General features: G+C 35.9%; 1 protein-coding gene across 10 annotated transcripts in view; it reads right to left on the reverse strand.

The window, feature by feature from the left end:
• SSBP2 (single stranded DNA binding protein 2) overlaps window positions 1-15976 on the reverse strand; it is a 298735-nt gene that overhangs the window by 205894 nt on the left and 76865 nt on the right. For all 10 annotated transcript variants that reach the window (XM_029215894.1, XM_029215891.1, XM_029215885.1 and 7 more), the window contains one exon: window positions 6924-6985. In XM_029215894.1, the coding sequence (XP_029071727.1) occupies window positions 6924-6985 (62 nt within the window). The remainder of the gene's footprint in view (window positions 1-6923; window positions 6986-15976) is intronic.

A 15976-nucleotide genomic window follows, 5' to 3' on the forward strand; every position in this document is an offset into this window, starting at 1 on the left:
CCACCTCCTCACCCTACACAAGCTGCCAGTGATCCATGGATGCCTCAAGACAGACTGGACTCAGAAAAGACAACTTTTCTGAGTCATTTGTATCTATTGTCTGGAATTAGCCACTCATGATGCTCAAAAGGGGGCTGTAATTAGTGTCTTATTAATAGTGGGCCACTAAATTCTGCTCCCTTTAAGAAATAATATCTGTTACTGAGATGAGTACTGGTTACAATTCAGAAAACTTTAATCCTGAGTTTGATCTTGAGCAAATACTTTTGTTCCTTAGTTTTTTTATGTAAAGTGAAAATATCTGTTATGTATTTTACAGACTTTTGTGCAGATACAAAGATGATTTGCACTAAAGTACTTTTAAAATAAGTATGAAGGTATTAAAAGTATTCTAGAAAAGTCTCATAGAGTTATTATGGCCAGAAAGAAAGTTTTCTTATTAAGTAAAATTTGCCTCAATTTCCTTTCTAATCCTTTGCATTTAATGGAAGATTCCATCAGTTTTTTTTTTTTACAATGTCTTCTCCCCACCAAATCTTCCTCTGTATTCCACATTCCTTTCCTAGTCTCCCAGACACATTTCGCTTCTCCCCTACAGCCTGACCACCTGTGTTCTTTGCTTTCTCTCTTGCTAATACTATTTATTCCCTTATCACTGTGATTATACTCTTCTTCTATCCTAGTTGTTGCCTACATTGTCTTATACTGATGTTTAGTTTAACTTAATTCAAGTAAATAATTAGCTACGCCATGCCTATTACAGGCAAGAACTAATGGGTAAGAAGTAGTCTACCAATTACAAATATTATACCATTCTAGTAAGCCTGCTGACTAATTCCAATGCTATTATTTTCACATAAGTATTTGGTTATTCTTAGCTATACCTGATGGCATCGTTAGATTCTAAAATCATTACAGTGCTAGCGTGCTGCAAGATTTGACTTTCCACTGCCAAGTGACAGAAACTGGATTCTCGTGATAATCTTAGTTATTAGTTTATTTTCTCTGCAATGTTATACATATTTAATTACGGGATATAAATACATGAGCCCAAAGTTACTTCAAAAGGTGTTTTACATATAATATTAAATAAAACTGAGTCACAGTTTCTGCCATTAAAACTTTAAATAGGAAGTTTCAAAAAGTGTGTATCTTTGAATTACATAAATCTAAAAGGACATTCATTTCAGAGGAAAGAATTTTCTTGGCATTTTTATTTCTGAAATTCATGGAAGAGAGTTGGGAACTTTTATTAAAGCATACTAAGAGGAAATACGCTTTCAAGAGGGATTTGATCAAGGTAAATGCAATGAACACAGGAGGGAGGCCTAAGAAATATAACAGCACTGCGGCATGGTGCAAACTGGGAAAGAAGAAAATAAATGATAAGGGAAATCATATCAAAAACAGGAAAAACAGCTCCAGAAAGTAAAATCACACACTTTCCTCTATCCCATACTAAAAGGAGAAATTCCCCTCCTCCTCTCTCTCCAAGGCCTTTGCCCCTCATCTCTCCTGTAGTTTATTCTGCATTTTTGTGCATGTTTATTGCTCTTTTCACCTCAATCTATATACATGGTCAAATCTATTCAATTTTAAAAATAAAAACATTAGGTCCTGTTCCATTGTTAATCCTGAAACTACTACACACATCACCGCACACTTCAACTACTCTCCATAAACCTGGAGCTAGAAAAATGAAATATAACAGCCTTCTAAATTTCACTTTCACTACTCCACTGAAACTGTTCTCCCCAAGACCACCAAAGTTCACTTTACTTCCCGATTCAGGAAAATACTTGTTGTTGTTTTTTTGTTTTTTTTTACTTTTACCTGCTGCAGATTTAATCTCTCCTTTGAATGCCTTTTCTGGTTCCCATACATTATTCTTTCCTGATTACCCTCCTTCCTCTCTAAGTATTTTCTTTTGAGGCTCCTCTTTATCCACCTACACTTAAAGGTTGACTTTCCCCAGAGTCCCAACCCCAGGCTCTGCTCTTACTTGTTACACTGGCAGTTTCACCCATGAACACTCTTCACTACAGTATAGTCTATGCTGATAATTCCCAAACCATTATGGGCCTGTCTCAGACCTACAGATCCAGAGCTCTGACTGTATAGGGCATCTCTCTCTGAATGTGACATAGGCATCTCAAAATTTAATCTGTCAGAGCTAAATCATGGTCTTTTTTCCAAAGCCTGTTGTTCGCTCTATACTCCCTCACTCAATCAATGGCATCAGTGTTCATCCCACCATCCAAATCTAAAACTTGGCAACTTCTTCATTCACCTCCAATCTATTCCACTCAGTGTTCACTCTCTGGGGTCCATCACCTAATAACCTTTCAACTGGACAATAACAACTGCCCTGTAAACTAGACTCTGCCTCTGCTCTCAATCCTCTTCAATCCATGTCTATGGTAATGCCAAGTATCTAAAAGCACAAAGCTAATCATGTCATATACCTTGTTTAAAATTTTTGAGTTCTAGTCCAAAGTCCTTGATGCACTCCAGGACTTCATAGTCTGACCCCTGCCTTTGTTTCTAGCCTTATATTCTATCACTTCATAGTACTGCATCTACAATTCAACTGATCCAAGATACCTGCCTTTCTTTGAATGCATGAGGATCACTTTTAAGATTTCATGCTAACCATTCCTTGCCCTAAATACCCTTTTCTCACTCAACTTTCAAATCAGCTCAGATTCACTTTCCCTGTGTAGCCTTTCCTACCTCTCCCAAGCTGATGTAAGTATTCCTCCTGTATTGCTATTATAACCAGTACATACCTCAGTTATAATACTATTAATTGTTTATCTCTCCTACTAATTAGTTCCTTGAAGGCAACATAATTTTGCATAGTAAATATTTGGTGAAAAGGCTTAAACAACAGGAAAACTCCACTTGCAAATATTCTATAAAAGACAGAAGTGAGGGCTTCCCTGGTGGTGCAGTGGTTGAGAGTCTGCCTGCCGATGCAGGAGACACAGGTTCATGCCCCAGTTCGGGAAGATCCCACATGCCGTGGAGTGGCCGGGCCCGTGAGCCATGGCCACTGAGCCTGCGGGTCCGGAGCCTGTGCTCCATAGCGGGAGAGGCCACAACAGTGAGAGGCCCATGTACCGCAAAAAAAAAAAGAATAGATAATACATCAATGGGACAGAAAAGAGAGCCCACAAATAGTCCCATATAAATATAGTCAACTGATCTCTGACAAAGGAACAAAGGCAATACAATGGAGCAAAGATAGTCATTTCAACAAATGATACTGCAACAACTAGACAACACCCCATGCAAAAAAAAAAAAAAAAAAAAAAAGTAAAAAAAAAAAATTTTTAAAAAAAAAAAACTCAAAAAAAAAAAGAACACCCCACAAAAAAAAAAAAAAAAAAAAAGAATGTAGACACTAGAAATTCTTCACAAAAATTAACTCGAAATGGATCACAGACCTAGATGTAAGGTATAAAACAATAAAACTCCTAGAAGTTAACTTACAAGAAAACCAAGATAACCTTGAGTATGGCAATGATTTTTTAGGTATAACATTAAAGGCACAATACATAAAAGAAATAATTGATAAACTAGGTTTTGTTAAAATTTAAAACTTCTGTTCTGCAAAGGGCAATGTCAAGATAATGAGAAGACGAGCCACAGACTAGGAGAAAATATATGCAAAACACACATCTGATAGAAGACTGTTATTCAAAATACATAAAGAACTCTTAAAACTCAACAATAAGAAAAAAAACAACTCAATTAAAAACTGGGCCAAAGACCTTAACAGATACCTCACTAAAAAAGATACACAGATGACAAATAAGCATATGAAAAGATGCTCCATGTCATATGTCATCAGGGAAATGCAAATTAATACAATGAGATACCACTACACACCTATTAGAATTGCCAAAATCTGGAACACTGATAGCAACAAACGCTAGCCAGGATGTGGAGCAACAGAAACTCTCATTTGTTGCTGGTGGGAATGAAAAATGGTACAACCTGTCTAGAAGACAGTCTGGCAGCTTCTTACAAAACTAAACATATTATTAGCGTATGATCCAGCAATTACACTCTTTGATATATACCCAAAGGAACTAAAAATGTATGACTACATAAAAACCTACACGTGGATGTGTATAACAGCTTTTTTCATAATTGCCAAGCTTGGAAGCAACCAAGATGTCCTTCAGTAGGTGAATGAATAATTAAACCATGGTACATCCAGACAATGGAATATTATTCAGCACTAAAAGAAAAGAGCTATCAAGCCATGGAGAAACTTTAAATGCATATAACTTAGTGAAAAAATCCAATCTGAAAAGGCCACATACTGTATGATTTCAACTAAATGACATTCTGGAAAAGGCAAAACTATGGAGACAATAAAAGGATCAGTGAGTACCAGGGGTGGAGGGTGGGTGGGGAGGGATGAAGAGGCAGAGTGTAGACTTTTAGGACAGTGAAAATACTCTGTATATTACTATAATTGTGGATACATGTCATTATACACTTGTTCAAACCCACAGAATGTACAACACCAAAAATGAACTGTAATGCAAATTATGGACTTTGAGTGATTTACTGTGTTAATGTAGGTTCATCAATTACAACAATGTACCACCATGGTGGGGAATGCTGATAATGGGAAGGCTATATATGTGTGGAAGCAGGAGGTATAAGGAAAATCTCTACCTTCCCCTCAGTTTTGTTGTGAACCTACTGAAAACTACTCTAAAAGATAAATAAAGTCTTAATTTTAAAAAAAATCAAAGGGACCACTGAAACAGCTGAAAAAAAAAGTCAGGCCTCTGCTGGATTTAAGGCTCACAGTCATGGCTGGCTACACACAATGATCAGGAAAGCTTAGGATCTGTGCAGTTTCCTGGAAGAGGGGATCCACAGCTTTTCATCAGTTCTCAGAGGACCCCATGACTTCAAAATTATTAAGAATCACTGATTTATATCGATAAAGTAGGCACCTCAAAAGGTACGTTAGTATTGATAGTTTTAGGGAAGAACATTAAAAACACTGAAAATAATGTACCTTTTGCATGTGCTAGATTTAAATTAAAATAAATATGGTCTAAAAATATTTATGCTCATTATTTACAATTTCTTTGATATCTCTAAGTAAAAATTTCTTAAAATACCAAAACCACAGAGGAAGAGTTCCCCTGAATCTAACAGCCATAGAAAAAGGAAGGGCAATAGCAGATTTAAGAGCTATACCTTCTGATAGCAAAGACCAAAAAAACTGAAGTCTGGTGGAAGCAAAAAGCCAAAGTATTCAGTGAGTTTTTATCAACCATTTACAGTACGAGGATAGGTTAAATTCATGAGGAAGGGAGTAAAACAGAAATAGGTGCAAGAAATAGAATTAATTCTATAATGAAAAACTTAAAATCCTCATTTTGTTAACCCACTAATCCAATAGGGACAGACTTCTAAAGTGGTTTCTTTGCCACTTTGCAGACCTAATAGGAAACATACAAAATATAAGGGTGTCAACAAGTGGGAAACTCAATTACATTCAGCAAATAATTAAGCGTTTCTAGTCTAGATCTAGATATCATAAATACAGACTATGTAAAATGAAAAACTGACTTTTATACCACTATATGTTACAAGAGGTCAGTCTTAAACCCCAGGAAAACAGCACAATGACACTGCTTAACTGCAATGAACCGTTGTTCCAAATAAAGGAACAACTCTGAACCAAAGGACTGCACCTGTTCCTGCCATACGTATGTGAGGCAAACAAGGGAAACCCACAACCACAACTGACCAAGTGTGGTTCTATTCACCATGGAACTTCTAGTAAAGCACGTTTTCAGGAGAGAGATTAAAAAGATGATGGCATGAAGTAACGGACCAAGGAAACCACGTGCACGGCACTAGAAGAGAGCTTTTGTTTTTTCTTTTGAATAAGATGTTGAGAGATGAATATATAAAGTACTGAACAGGAAATGCTCCTAACTGAAGAAATTTTTTAAAAATGAAAGAAAAAGAAAAGCCTAGCTTGTCCATTTGAATACCTAGACTAACAAATACTGCTGTAGAAAAGTCACATACCTGGGCATACTTGTACCACAATAAAATTTATAAGTTCTGATATCAACTGGGCCTTTAATACTGACTGACCATCTTTGTGTACATTCCTAGTCAGTTCTAGCTCTGAGTCTATACAGAATTATTTCAAACTTTTTTGGACTATTCTCTCTCTTAAAAATTTACCACCATCACCACCACTACCTTCAGTAGCCTCGGGTTTAGATGAGGTCACATGGGTGGGGCCCTCATGGGCAATTAGTGCCCTTATAAAAAGAGACACCAGAAAGCTAGTTAGTTAGCTAGCACATGCTTGGTCTTTCTCTCTCATTCTGTTATGTGCTCGCTCTCTCTTTCCCTCTCTCTCTCTCTCTCTCTCTGTCTCTCTCTCTCTGTCTCTCTCTGTCTCTCTCTCTCTCTCTCTCTCTGCCATGTGAGGACACAGTAAGAAGGCAGCCATCTACAAGCCAGGAAGAGAGTTCTCACCAGAAACAGACCATGCTCAGCAGCTTGATCTTGGATTTCTAGCCTCCAGAACTGTGTGAAAATAAATTTCTGTTGTTTAAGCCACCCAGTCTATGGTATTTTATTATGGTAGCCAGAGCTGACTAATACAATATCATACTTAGAGCTGGAGATTCCACACACTGGTCACAATTCCAGCTTGATTTAATAGAAGTATCTTTAAGTTAAATAACATTAATGCTGGTTTTGAGTTTATTTGTTTTTTATTTTTCTAAGTGCTACCTTTCAGAAAATAATTGTAGAAAATGATAAAGTATAAGTGAGAGGCATGAAATCATAAACAGGTACAGTGCAGGCCTACTGAAATGCATCATCAATCTAGTGAAAATGGAATTAAAGATACTTACCACCACCAAGAATGTAAGAATCCTGGTGGTTCCCCCAATGTGATGTTTTTTTCCCATCTTATCTAAAATGAATAAAAGAGATATTAAATACTTTCCTAATAATACTTCTCACACATATTATAAAGCAATATTTTTCCATTTAAAATATTATGATAATATATAAGATTTTCATGTTATTCTTTACTCAAGTTTTAAAAATACTCATTTTATATTGTGATTTGCTGACTGGATAGTTTGAGAGAAGATGCCACCATTATTTTCCTGAATTTGCTTCCCATTGTGCCATAATTTCAGAAGATATTTCAGGATCTTAAGGCACATGAAAATCACCATTATTAACACCAATATGAAAATCAGTTATCACCACTAACCCAGAAATTTGCAAGAGACTGGGCTTAATATGTAGACTCTAAATTATACTCTAAGGATTGAATTTTTTAATAAGTTCCTTATTTGAGGGGATGGGAGTAAGAAGGCATATGACTTTCATAAGAATTTTTAAAAGATGGTGACATAAAACTTTCCAATTATTTATATTTCAGAGGAGTTGGAGTTCACTATAATAAAGATTTAAAACAAGGTCAATATTCTCAAAATTACAAGTTCTGACTAAATGCTTTTACAAATTAAATTTAAAAACTGGAAAGCTGTGTGGGTGCTTATACAGTGCCTTTTTTAAGCATTGGATCACAGTCAACAGAAAGGATAAAAATCTTTGCATTCAGGGAGATAATAATTTAGTAAGGAAGATAGATCATAAACAAGCAAACAAACAAAAATAGGAAATTGTATTTACATTAGAAATAGAAGGTGACAAATGCTGTGGAGGAAAACAAAACAATGAAGGAGGATAAAGAGAAAAGGTAAATGTAAGTTATAATTTTAGCTAAGGTGATCCAGCTTTGAAAACAAACAATCCTTATGTATAAGTATATCCTGTAGTTTTTAAATAATTAAAAATATTTAACAATACTCCAATCAATAAAATGTGCCCACAGGCCCTTAACACTACTAGGAAGTAAACAACTATAATTATAGATTTCAAAAAATTCAAGGAATCCTTTCTATCACTTACTATGGAAGAAGTTATCCCAAAAGGATAAAAACCAAAAACATTTAAAAATAAAAACTCAAGAAGTGGCCCTAAATGTATAAAAAGAAAAAAAATCAAAACCTCTCTAAGGAAGAGATGCAAAACTTAAGTGCAATTAAAATAACTGAAACTGATTACATGTTTAGAGTTCATATGTACACAAAATATAAACCACTGGGAAACTTGACATAGACAAGTAATTTGCTCTCAAAAAACAAACGAACTTTCTAAAGATTAGAAAATTATATATGTGATAACCAGTTTTAAAAAGAGCTAAAAGGGGGCTTCCCTGGTGGCGCAGTGGTTGAGAGTCCGCCTGCCGATGCAGGGGACACGGGTTTGTGCCCTGGTCCGGGAAGATCCCACATGCCGCGGAGCGGCTGGGCCCGTGAGCCATGGCCACTGAGCCTGCGCGTCCGGAGCCTGTGCTCCGCAATGGGAGAGGCCACAACAGTGAGAGGCCCGCGTACCGCAAAAAAAAAACAAACCGCTAAAAGGTGAACTCTAGCAATTAATGAACTTGAATTTATAAAGTCTAAATGTGATCTATGAACCAGAACATGTTATATAAATGTAAGCCAGGTCCTAGCTTGAATTCTCCTAAGCAGTAACACTCAAAAAAAAATTTTTAATCTATACTACCTTTTATCCGATAATTTCAGTTGATCAATATTCTATCTTTTTGGTTCATGAAAAAATAAGGAATGGTACTTAATGAATCTTATGAGAAATAAAACTCTGATGTCCTGCTAAAGTTATAATTTAGTCAGAAATCTGTGTCTCATCTTTCTCTCAATCCTTTCTCTTACCATTTTTTCACTAGTCTTCTTGAAAGGGCATAATAACGGACCTCACAGATGTGCCCCAGACACACTAATATTCCTAACCCCTGGGACCATCCTAAGCATATAAACAGTAAGTTTTTTAAAGTGGTGTCCTTATGTTTCATCTCAGTTCATCTTGACTTTACATAATACAACTGTGAAATAATTAAAAGGAGAATGTGAGATGACTTATGAAGAGTCAAAATAGCATGACTAGCTCTCAGTGCCAGACTGTGCTGGAGGTTGGATTAGACTCACAGTCTAAATGAGTCCCACTGCACCACATCAGCTACTAAGCAGTCTCCTTCCTGTACCTTCACAACTTCCACAACCAATCATCAGCTATTTCAGGAGATAAGGTACTCTAGGAAAATAACTATAAGATTTATATTTGATATGGTCTTTCACAAGAGGAAGTCTGAAGGTAATGCATCTGTATTTTAAACAGTATTACATCTTATTATTCCTAAGAGAAATTCAAAATGTTTCACATACATCATCTTTTTCATCCTCAAACATTCTTTACTATATCATAAGTAAAGTTCATCTTTCTCACTTAAATTGCAAGTCTGTGGCAGAAACAGCTAAAACTTTGGTCCATCATACTGAAGTTAACACAAAACTCACAGTTATTCAATGAACAACAACTAACGTTTTAGGTATTTGCAAAGAAGAGATGGTTATACATAGGAATATGTTTCCATAGTGAATGGTATTTTTTGCCTCCAAACTAATTACTACTCTAGATATTACTTGTTTAGAGAAAGCATGAGATGATGCTCAAGAAAACAGAACCTGATCTATAGAAAACTTTGGCACATTTACTGCAGCATTTTTAGAAACAATGAAAATTAGAAACAACCTGAAAAACATTCACCAATAGTGAATGTAAAATAAATTTTGGTGCTTAAATACTACAGAACAGTGTGTAATCATTAAAATGAATAAGATATATCTACATGGAAGAAGAGCCATGCTATACTGGTTTTTCAAGCTGGAGATTACAAAAGGTTGGAGAACAAATACAGATAGTATAAAACCTTTCCTCTTTAAAAAAAATGTGTGAATATGTACGTGTACATTTGGGTGTATGCATATTAAAAATGACACCAAACTTACAACTATTATCTCTGGAAAAAGCTAAAGGAAGACTTTCATTTTAAAATCATATTCACATCCACATATGTAGTTTAATTTTTTTAGCAAACGTGTATTAATGATGGATGAGGTTGAGGAATAGCCAGAAAATACTTCTAAATGTCAACAGTCATTTTAGAAACAATTCTTCTGCTATTTATGAAGAGGCATTTTCTGTTGTACTGAGTTTCATGGGCTTCAGGCTTGTTTAGGTGTTTCAGCGGCATCTATGCAAACAATCTCTCTCTCTTTATTCTATTTTTCCTTCTTGCATTATTCCAGGCCCAATGTGTAGTCCCTAGTCCTTAGGCTTTTTGCTGTTTAATCATCCACCTCCCTTCCTTCCGACATTAGTCCAGCTAAAGGCCACACTCTTCTGCCACCTTGTAAACCCCAAGGCCAATTCCCACTGCCCTGCATCTGAGGGCCCTGTCTGCAATTATGCAGTGTCTCTATCATATGATCTAGTGTTTTCAGCATTTCTATGTAAATGCACAGCCAAACATTGAATCATGAATGAAAGGTGTATTGGCAAGAGTAAGACATGCCATATGGTTTATAACTGAAAATTATAAGTTACAAAATATCACTATCTGATAGCAATTCTTCTTCTAGGAATTTATTCTATAAATGTGGGTCACATGTGAAAAATTATAAATGAAACAATTTTCATTGACGCATCATTTGTAATTGCAAAAGACTGGAAACAATCTAAATGTCCATCAGTAGGGGGCTGGTGAAATATATTATGGCACATTTCATAGAATGAAATACCCTACAACCACAAATCGAGAATTATAAATTTAATGAACCAATATAAAACAACTGAAGTCAAACAAGTAAAACAAAAATAAAAGCACAGAACAGAGTGTATAATAAAAAAACATTTGTGATACACACACACACACACACATTTACTTATCATCTCATCATCATTTGCTTCCAGCAAGGTATACTGGTCAGTTACCTATTATCTCTCAGCCCGAAACCCACCCTTCCTATACTCCATTCTACACTTGGTGCTTGGATTCTGAAAATTACATTTCCTAGGCTCCTTGCCAGCCAGTTTCCTGTTAAGTTCTGCTATCAGGGGACACTAGTAGGAGATCAAAAGGCGGGAGGAAGAAGAGAAGCTTCCTGCCCCTGGCTCCAAAAGTGTAGTCGCTGGTTGCAGCAGGAGCAACAAAGCCGAGGTGGGGCAATTCTGGATGTCGACAGCACCTTTTTTGGGGGGTTCCAGCCTCGTCAATGTAGGACCACTTTAGACGGTCAAGAGCATCTCCAACAGCACAGCAGTTCATGTGAAGCTCATGGGATACAAACTTTACAGAGTATTCCTAAATCCTTTCATACTTCTTGAAAACCAATATTAAAAAAATTAATACCCTGAATGGATAAAGCTAGTTCCTCCGTTAAGAAAAGAATGCATACCTATGTACACATTTGTTGCTAGACAAAATCCTGAGACTTCTAATTTAGATATAATCCACCGTTCCTACTAATTTTCTAAAACCTTCCATGTATAGAAGTATTGGTGCATCCATACAACTAAACTAAATGTAAAAAAAGTAAAAATTTTTACATTCTAATTTAAAAAATTAAAGCTGACAGATGTATAACAGGAAGAAAAATCTGACTGTACTTTGAAGCAGATATAATCCAAAACTGTGCTGTTCAACGTGGTACTCATTAACCACATGTGGCTCTTTACATTTAAAATTAATTGAATATTCCTCAATTGCTCTAGCCACTTTTCAAGGGCTCAGTAGTCACATGTGACTAGTGGAGAACTTACTTTACAGCAGAGATTAGAGATCATTTCCAAAATCATGGGAAGTTTTATTGAATAGTCCTGCTTTGCTTTAGAAGGAAGGTAGAAGTCCTCTTAAAAAGGAATACTCTTTATTGGGAAAACTCCTTGATGCATATGAAGGAAACAGGAAAGTTAAGGCAAAGAAAAGGTATCAGCCATAAGGAGGAGAAGCAGCAGGGCTGTAATACTTAGTGAGAGCAAGAAATCACAGCAAGAGAACAATACTGTCCTCCCTCCCCCAATAAGCCCCAGAGATGTTGGAGAGGACTTGAGACAACCTATTATATTAGGGATTAGAACTGGAGCCATTTTGCTAGAAAAGGTAACCCCAGGAGGTAGGAGGATTGTGGGCCATCCAGGTGACAGATACTTGGAGCACACACGTGCATGTAGGATATGTATTTATACTTGTACTCTAAAGAAGTAAACTACACAAGATAGAAAAGAGGGGAATTCCTTGGCGGTCCAGTGGTTAGGACTCAGGGCTTTCACTGCCAGGGCCCAGGTCCAATCCCTGGTCAGGGAACTAAGATCCCACAGCAAATAAAAAAAAAAGAAAAGAATCAGTCAAGTATTAAAATAATACCTTTCAGCACTTACCACATGCCAGGCCCTTCAAATCACTTTACATGTACTAACTCATTTAAACCTCAGCACCACTTTAAAGTATTATTATGATTATCTTCTTTTTATAATTAAGAAAACTGAATAAGTAAATATAATGTAGAACACAATTCAAATCCAGCAGTGTGGCCCTAAAGTGATTGCTCTTAGCCACTACACTATGTTGCCTCCAAATTAAAGTTCAAGAAACAGGTAAGGTAAGGAAATTATTATTATTATTTTCTCTCTTCATATAGGTGGAAAAATAAACAGAACAGAATTTTGGAGTCTATGGAGTTCAATAATTTAGCATTCCTAATAAAATCTGAAGAAACAATCCATGAGATATTTTTAAGCTTCTATTTCTGGCTAACTTATTGGCTAATTTATGGCAAATAAGGGCTAGTAATACAGTATAAACAATGTAAAATTTTTAAGAAGAGAAAAAAAACCTAGATCTCTGCAACAACACTCTAATTCTTAATTTTATTTGCTACAGACACCAAGCCTCATTCTGAGGCATGAATACCATACAAAATTTCAGGAACAAGCAGGAATTATCTTTGCATAATGAAATAATATAATGCAGGAAAAGAATCATTTTTAAAGAACCCAAAATAACAAAAATTGATATAGCATTGTAAAGAAGATTTCTTAGCATTCTGTTTATAATTATTGAATACTGAAGGATAAAGAAATATAAAGCAGAGGAGGGGCTCTGTATTGAGAATATTTCTAAAGAATATTCCATTTTGTCCTCTTGGTGGCAAGAAAATGAAAAGTCATACAAACTACATTTAGGATTCAGGTAGTGGTTTAGGATCTATGATGAATCAGAGATAACAATGAGCTTTAACACAGCCTGGCTAGAGAAATGTTTTAATTTCTACTGTTATCCCAATGTTATCTCTTTTAACTAAGAAAAAAAAATAGTTGGGCTAATGGTGCCCTACTATTCAGACTGATAACAAAAGCTATCAGAAGCAGTCCAATTTCTGACAGGCTAGGCCAAGGGCAGTATAAGAAAGGCTAAGCCCAACTGAGAGATTAGGCTGCTGAGATACACATCTTACTTGTTCAGATGATGCCTGGAGTTCCAACTTGACCTTCTCACAACTTCATCCAGAAAGCAAACCCGTATAAATGAAAGAGGTGGCCCAGCACAGTAAATCCTGGCTCACAAGGGCTCATTAACATCATAGTCATTCATATCCTCATTCACCCTGAGGGAGAATGCCGAAATTGGAAGAAGCATTCTACTTTGCCTTGAACCAGGGTGAGAACATCGAATACTTGAGTAATTGGTGCCACTTCAGTCATTTCCTTTTTATCACAAATACCCAAACCAAATAAATAGGTCCCCCTGATTTTTAAGTTCCTTGTATAACAGTTCTGAATCAGGTAAAAATCTGGGTATAGAGTAAGAATTTAGATAAGATGGTCCTTCACTACTCAAATGACTTAAGAAGTCATTCTACAATGAGCAGCCTTAAATTTTCCAGATGATCCAAGTGAAAGGAAGAGAGAAAGCAATGCTAAATAGGGTACAAAGCTCTAAAAGATTACATTCTCCTTTCTTTGTTGTCCATAGTTAAAGAGGATGGGTACTGCCATTCACATAGACACTGCAGTACAAATCTAACGATGCTATTCTTTTACTTAAAAGAATAAAAGTTCTCTTTTGCCGAGAAGATAAGTCCAAGCTTCTTGGCAGAATATGCAAAGGCTTTCAGGTGAGAATGCACTATCAGCATGGAGAGGTGGAGCCCTGAGAAAGCTTTCCTAGAAAAAGCTACTTCTAAGCTAGTCAAGGAGAGAAGGGGAGGAGGTTTTAGGCAGTGAACAGCACCGAGTAATGCCCAGATGAGAGAAGGCTTCTGGTATGTATAGGCAAACACAAGCAGCTGGTATTATGGAAACTTAAAATATGAGGGAGGACAATATAGCAAGCTATTGAAATTTAACCAATTGAAATTACAGTCAACCCTCTCTATCTGTAGGTTCCACATCCACAGATTCAACCAACCACGGAGAGAAAATACTTGGAAAAAAAATTCCAGGAAGTTGCAAAAAGCCAAACTTGAAATTGCTTCCTATGAGCAACTGTTTACTTATCATTTGCATGGTACTTACATCTATTACACAGCATTTGCATTGTTAAGTATTAGAAGTAACCTAGAGACGATTTAAAATACATGGGAAGATAAGCGTAGGCAATGTGAAACACTGTGCTATTTTACATAAGGGACCTGATCTCTGTGGATTCTGGCATCCACAGCAGTGGGGTAGGGGTGGGGAGGTCCTAGAACCAATACCCAGTGGATACAGAGGGACGACTGTATCTAGAACTCTAGGGTATACTCAGCAATGGCCTATTACAAATCTACCTCCAGGCTTCCATTTTAAAATCAAGGTAATTTCGTATTTTATCTTCTATTTTTAAATAACTATACAAATATATATACATATATATTTCTTGTTTTAAAAAATCCTACAAGTAAGGATAAAATTCCCCTTTGGTTCCTTTAACATCCCCACTCCCACCAACAACTAGTCTGGAATGTATATTCTTTCAGACCTTCACTATACTTCACATTCATAAGTATGTACCCACAAAAATATATACGGTTGCTTTATGTTCAACGATTTCCATGTAACCGTTCTGGGAATCACATACACCCATCTCCAAAGTCCAGTAATATTGTGTCTTCCTGGTGACAATAGTTTAATTTCAGCTTAACTGATTCCTCTTGTGAAATTGAACCAGATTAAAAATTCAGAGATATCCTCAGTTTTGTATTCCAAATGCAGCCGGAGAAAATAAAATCATGGTAAATACTTGTTTAAAAACGTGTAAATCTCTTCTGGAATTATAATTTTATTTTTACCAAGTAGCTCTAGAAAAGCTGTATATCCGTTGTCCATTGAGTCAGAAGCATATCAGTACAGTATCTAGTTATCTGTTCAATCCACATAACTTATTTGAGCCCTAGTACCAGAACTTCCTTAAATAAGTTAGCAACTTTTTTCTTTTTTGATGAAGTGATTATTAGTGTTGCTAAGAAAAAATATTCTTGGGAACCCCTGAGGACTCAGAAAATCGAGCCAATCCAAAATGGTCTTTGATTTAAGGAAAGTGACCAGTAAATTCTTTTATCAAGTTTTCAAATGCATTAAAATAAAACTTGAAAATCTCCATAAGCAGATTTAGTTTCTTTTAAATATAAGTTGGCAGTGATTAAGAATATAATTATTAAAAGCATCCTCTTTGCAATCTCAGTAACTTTATAATATCAAACAGTGAATGTGACTCAGAAAGGTTATAGATCAAAGTCTTCTAATTAATTATTTAATGAGATATGGATATGTTAAACTTCTGTTTTGATTTAAATAAACTTTGAAATCACATTTTTATTACACTGCATATATTACTTCTGTAGTAAAACAACTGACTTCTTAAGTTCTGAGCATACCTCTCAATTTTCTTACTTGCAAACAGGCCCTAACAGTTCACATATATTAATTAATTAGATAAAAGATTGGGGGGCTACATGTGTTTGTTTACTTGTGTGCTTGTTGGAGG

The sequence above is a fragment of the Monodon monoceros genome, unplaced genomic scaffold (assembly GCF_005190385.1).
Source record: "Monodon monoceros isolate NGI ecotype Baffin Bay Population unplaced genomic scaffold, NGI_Narwhal_1 Super_Scaffold_12, whole genome shotgun sequence".
NCBI lineage: Eukaryota > Metazoa > Chordata > Mammalia > Artiodactyla > Monodontidae > Monodon > Monodon monoceros.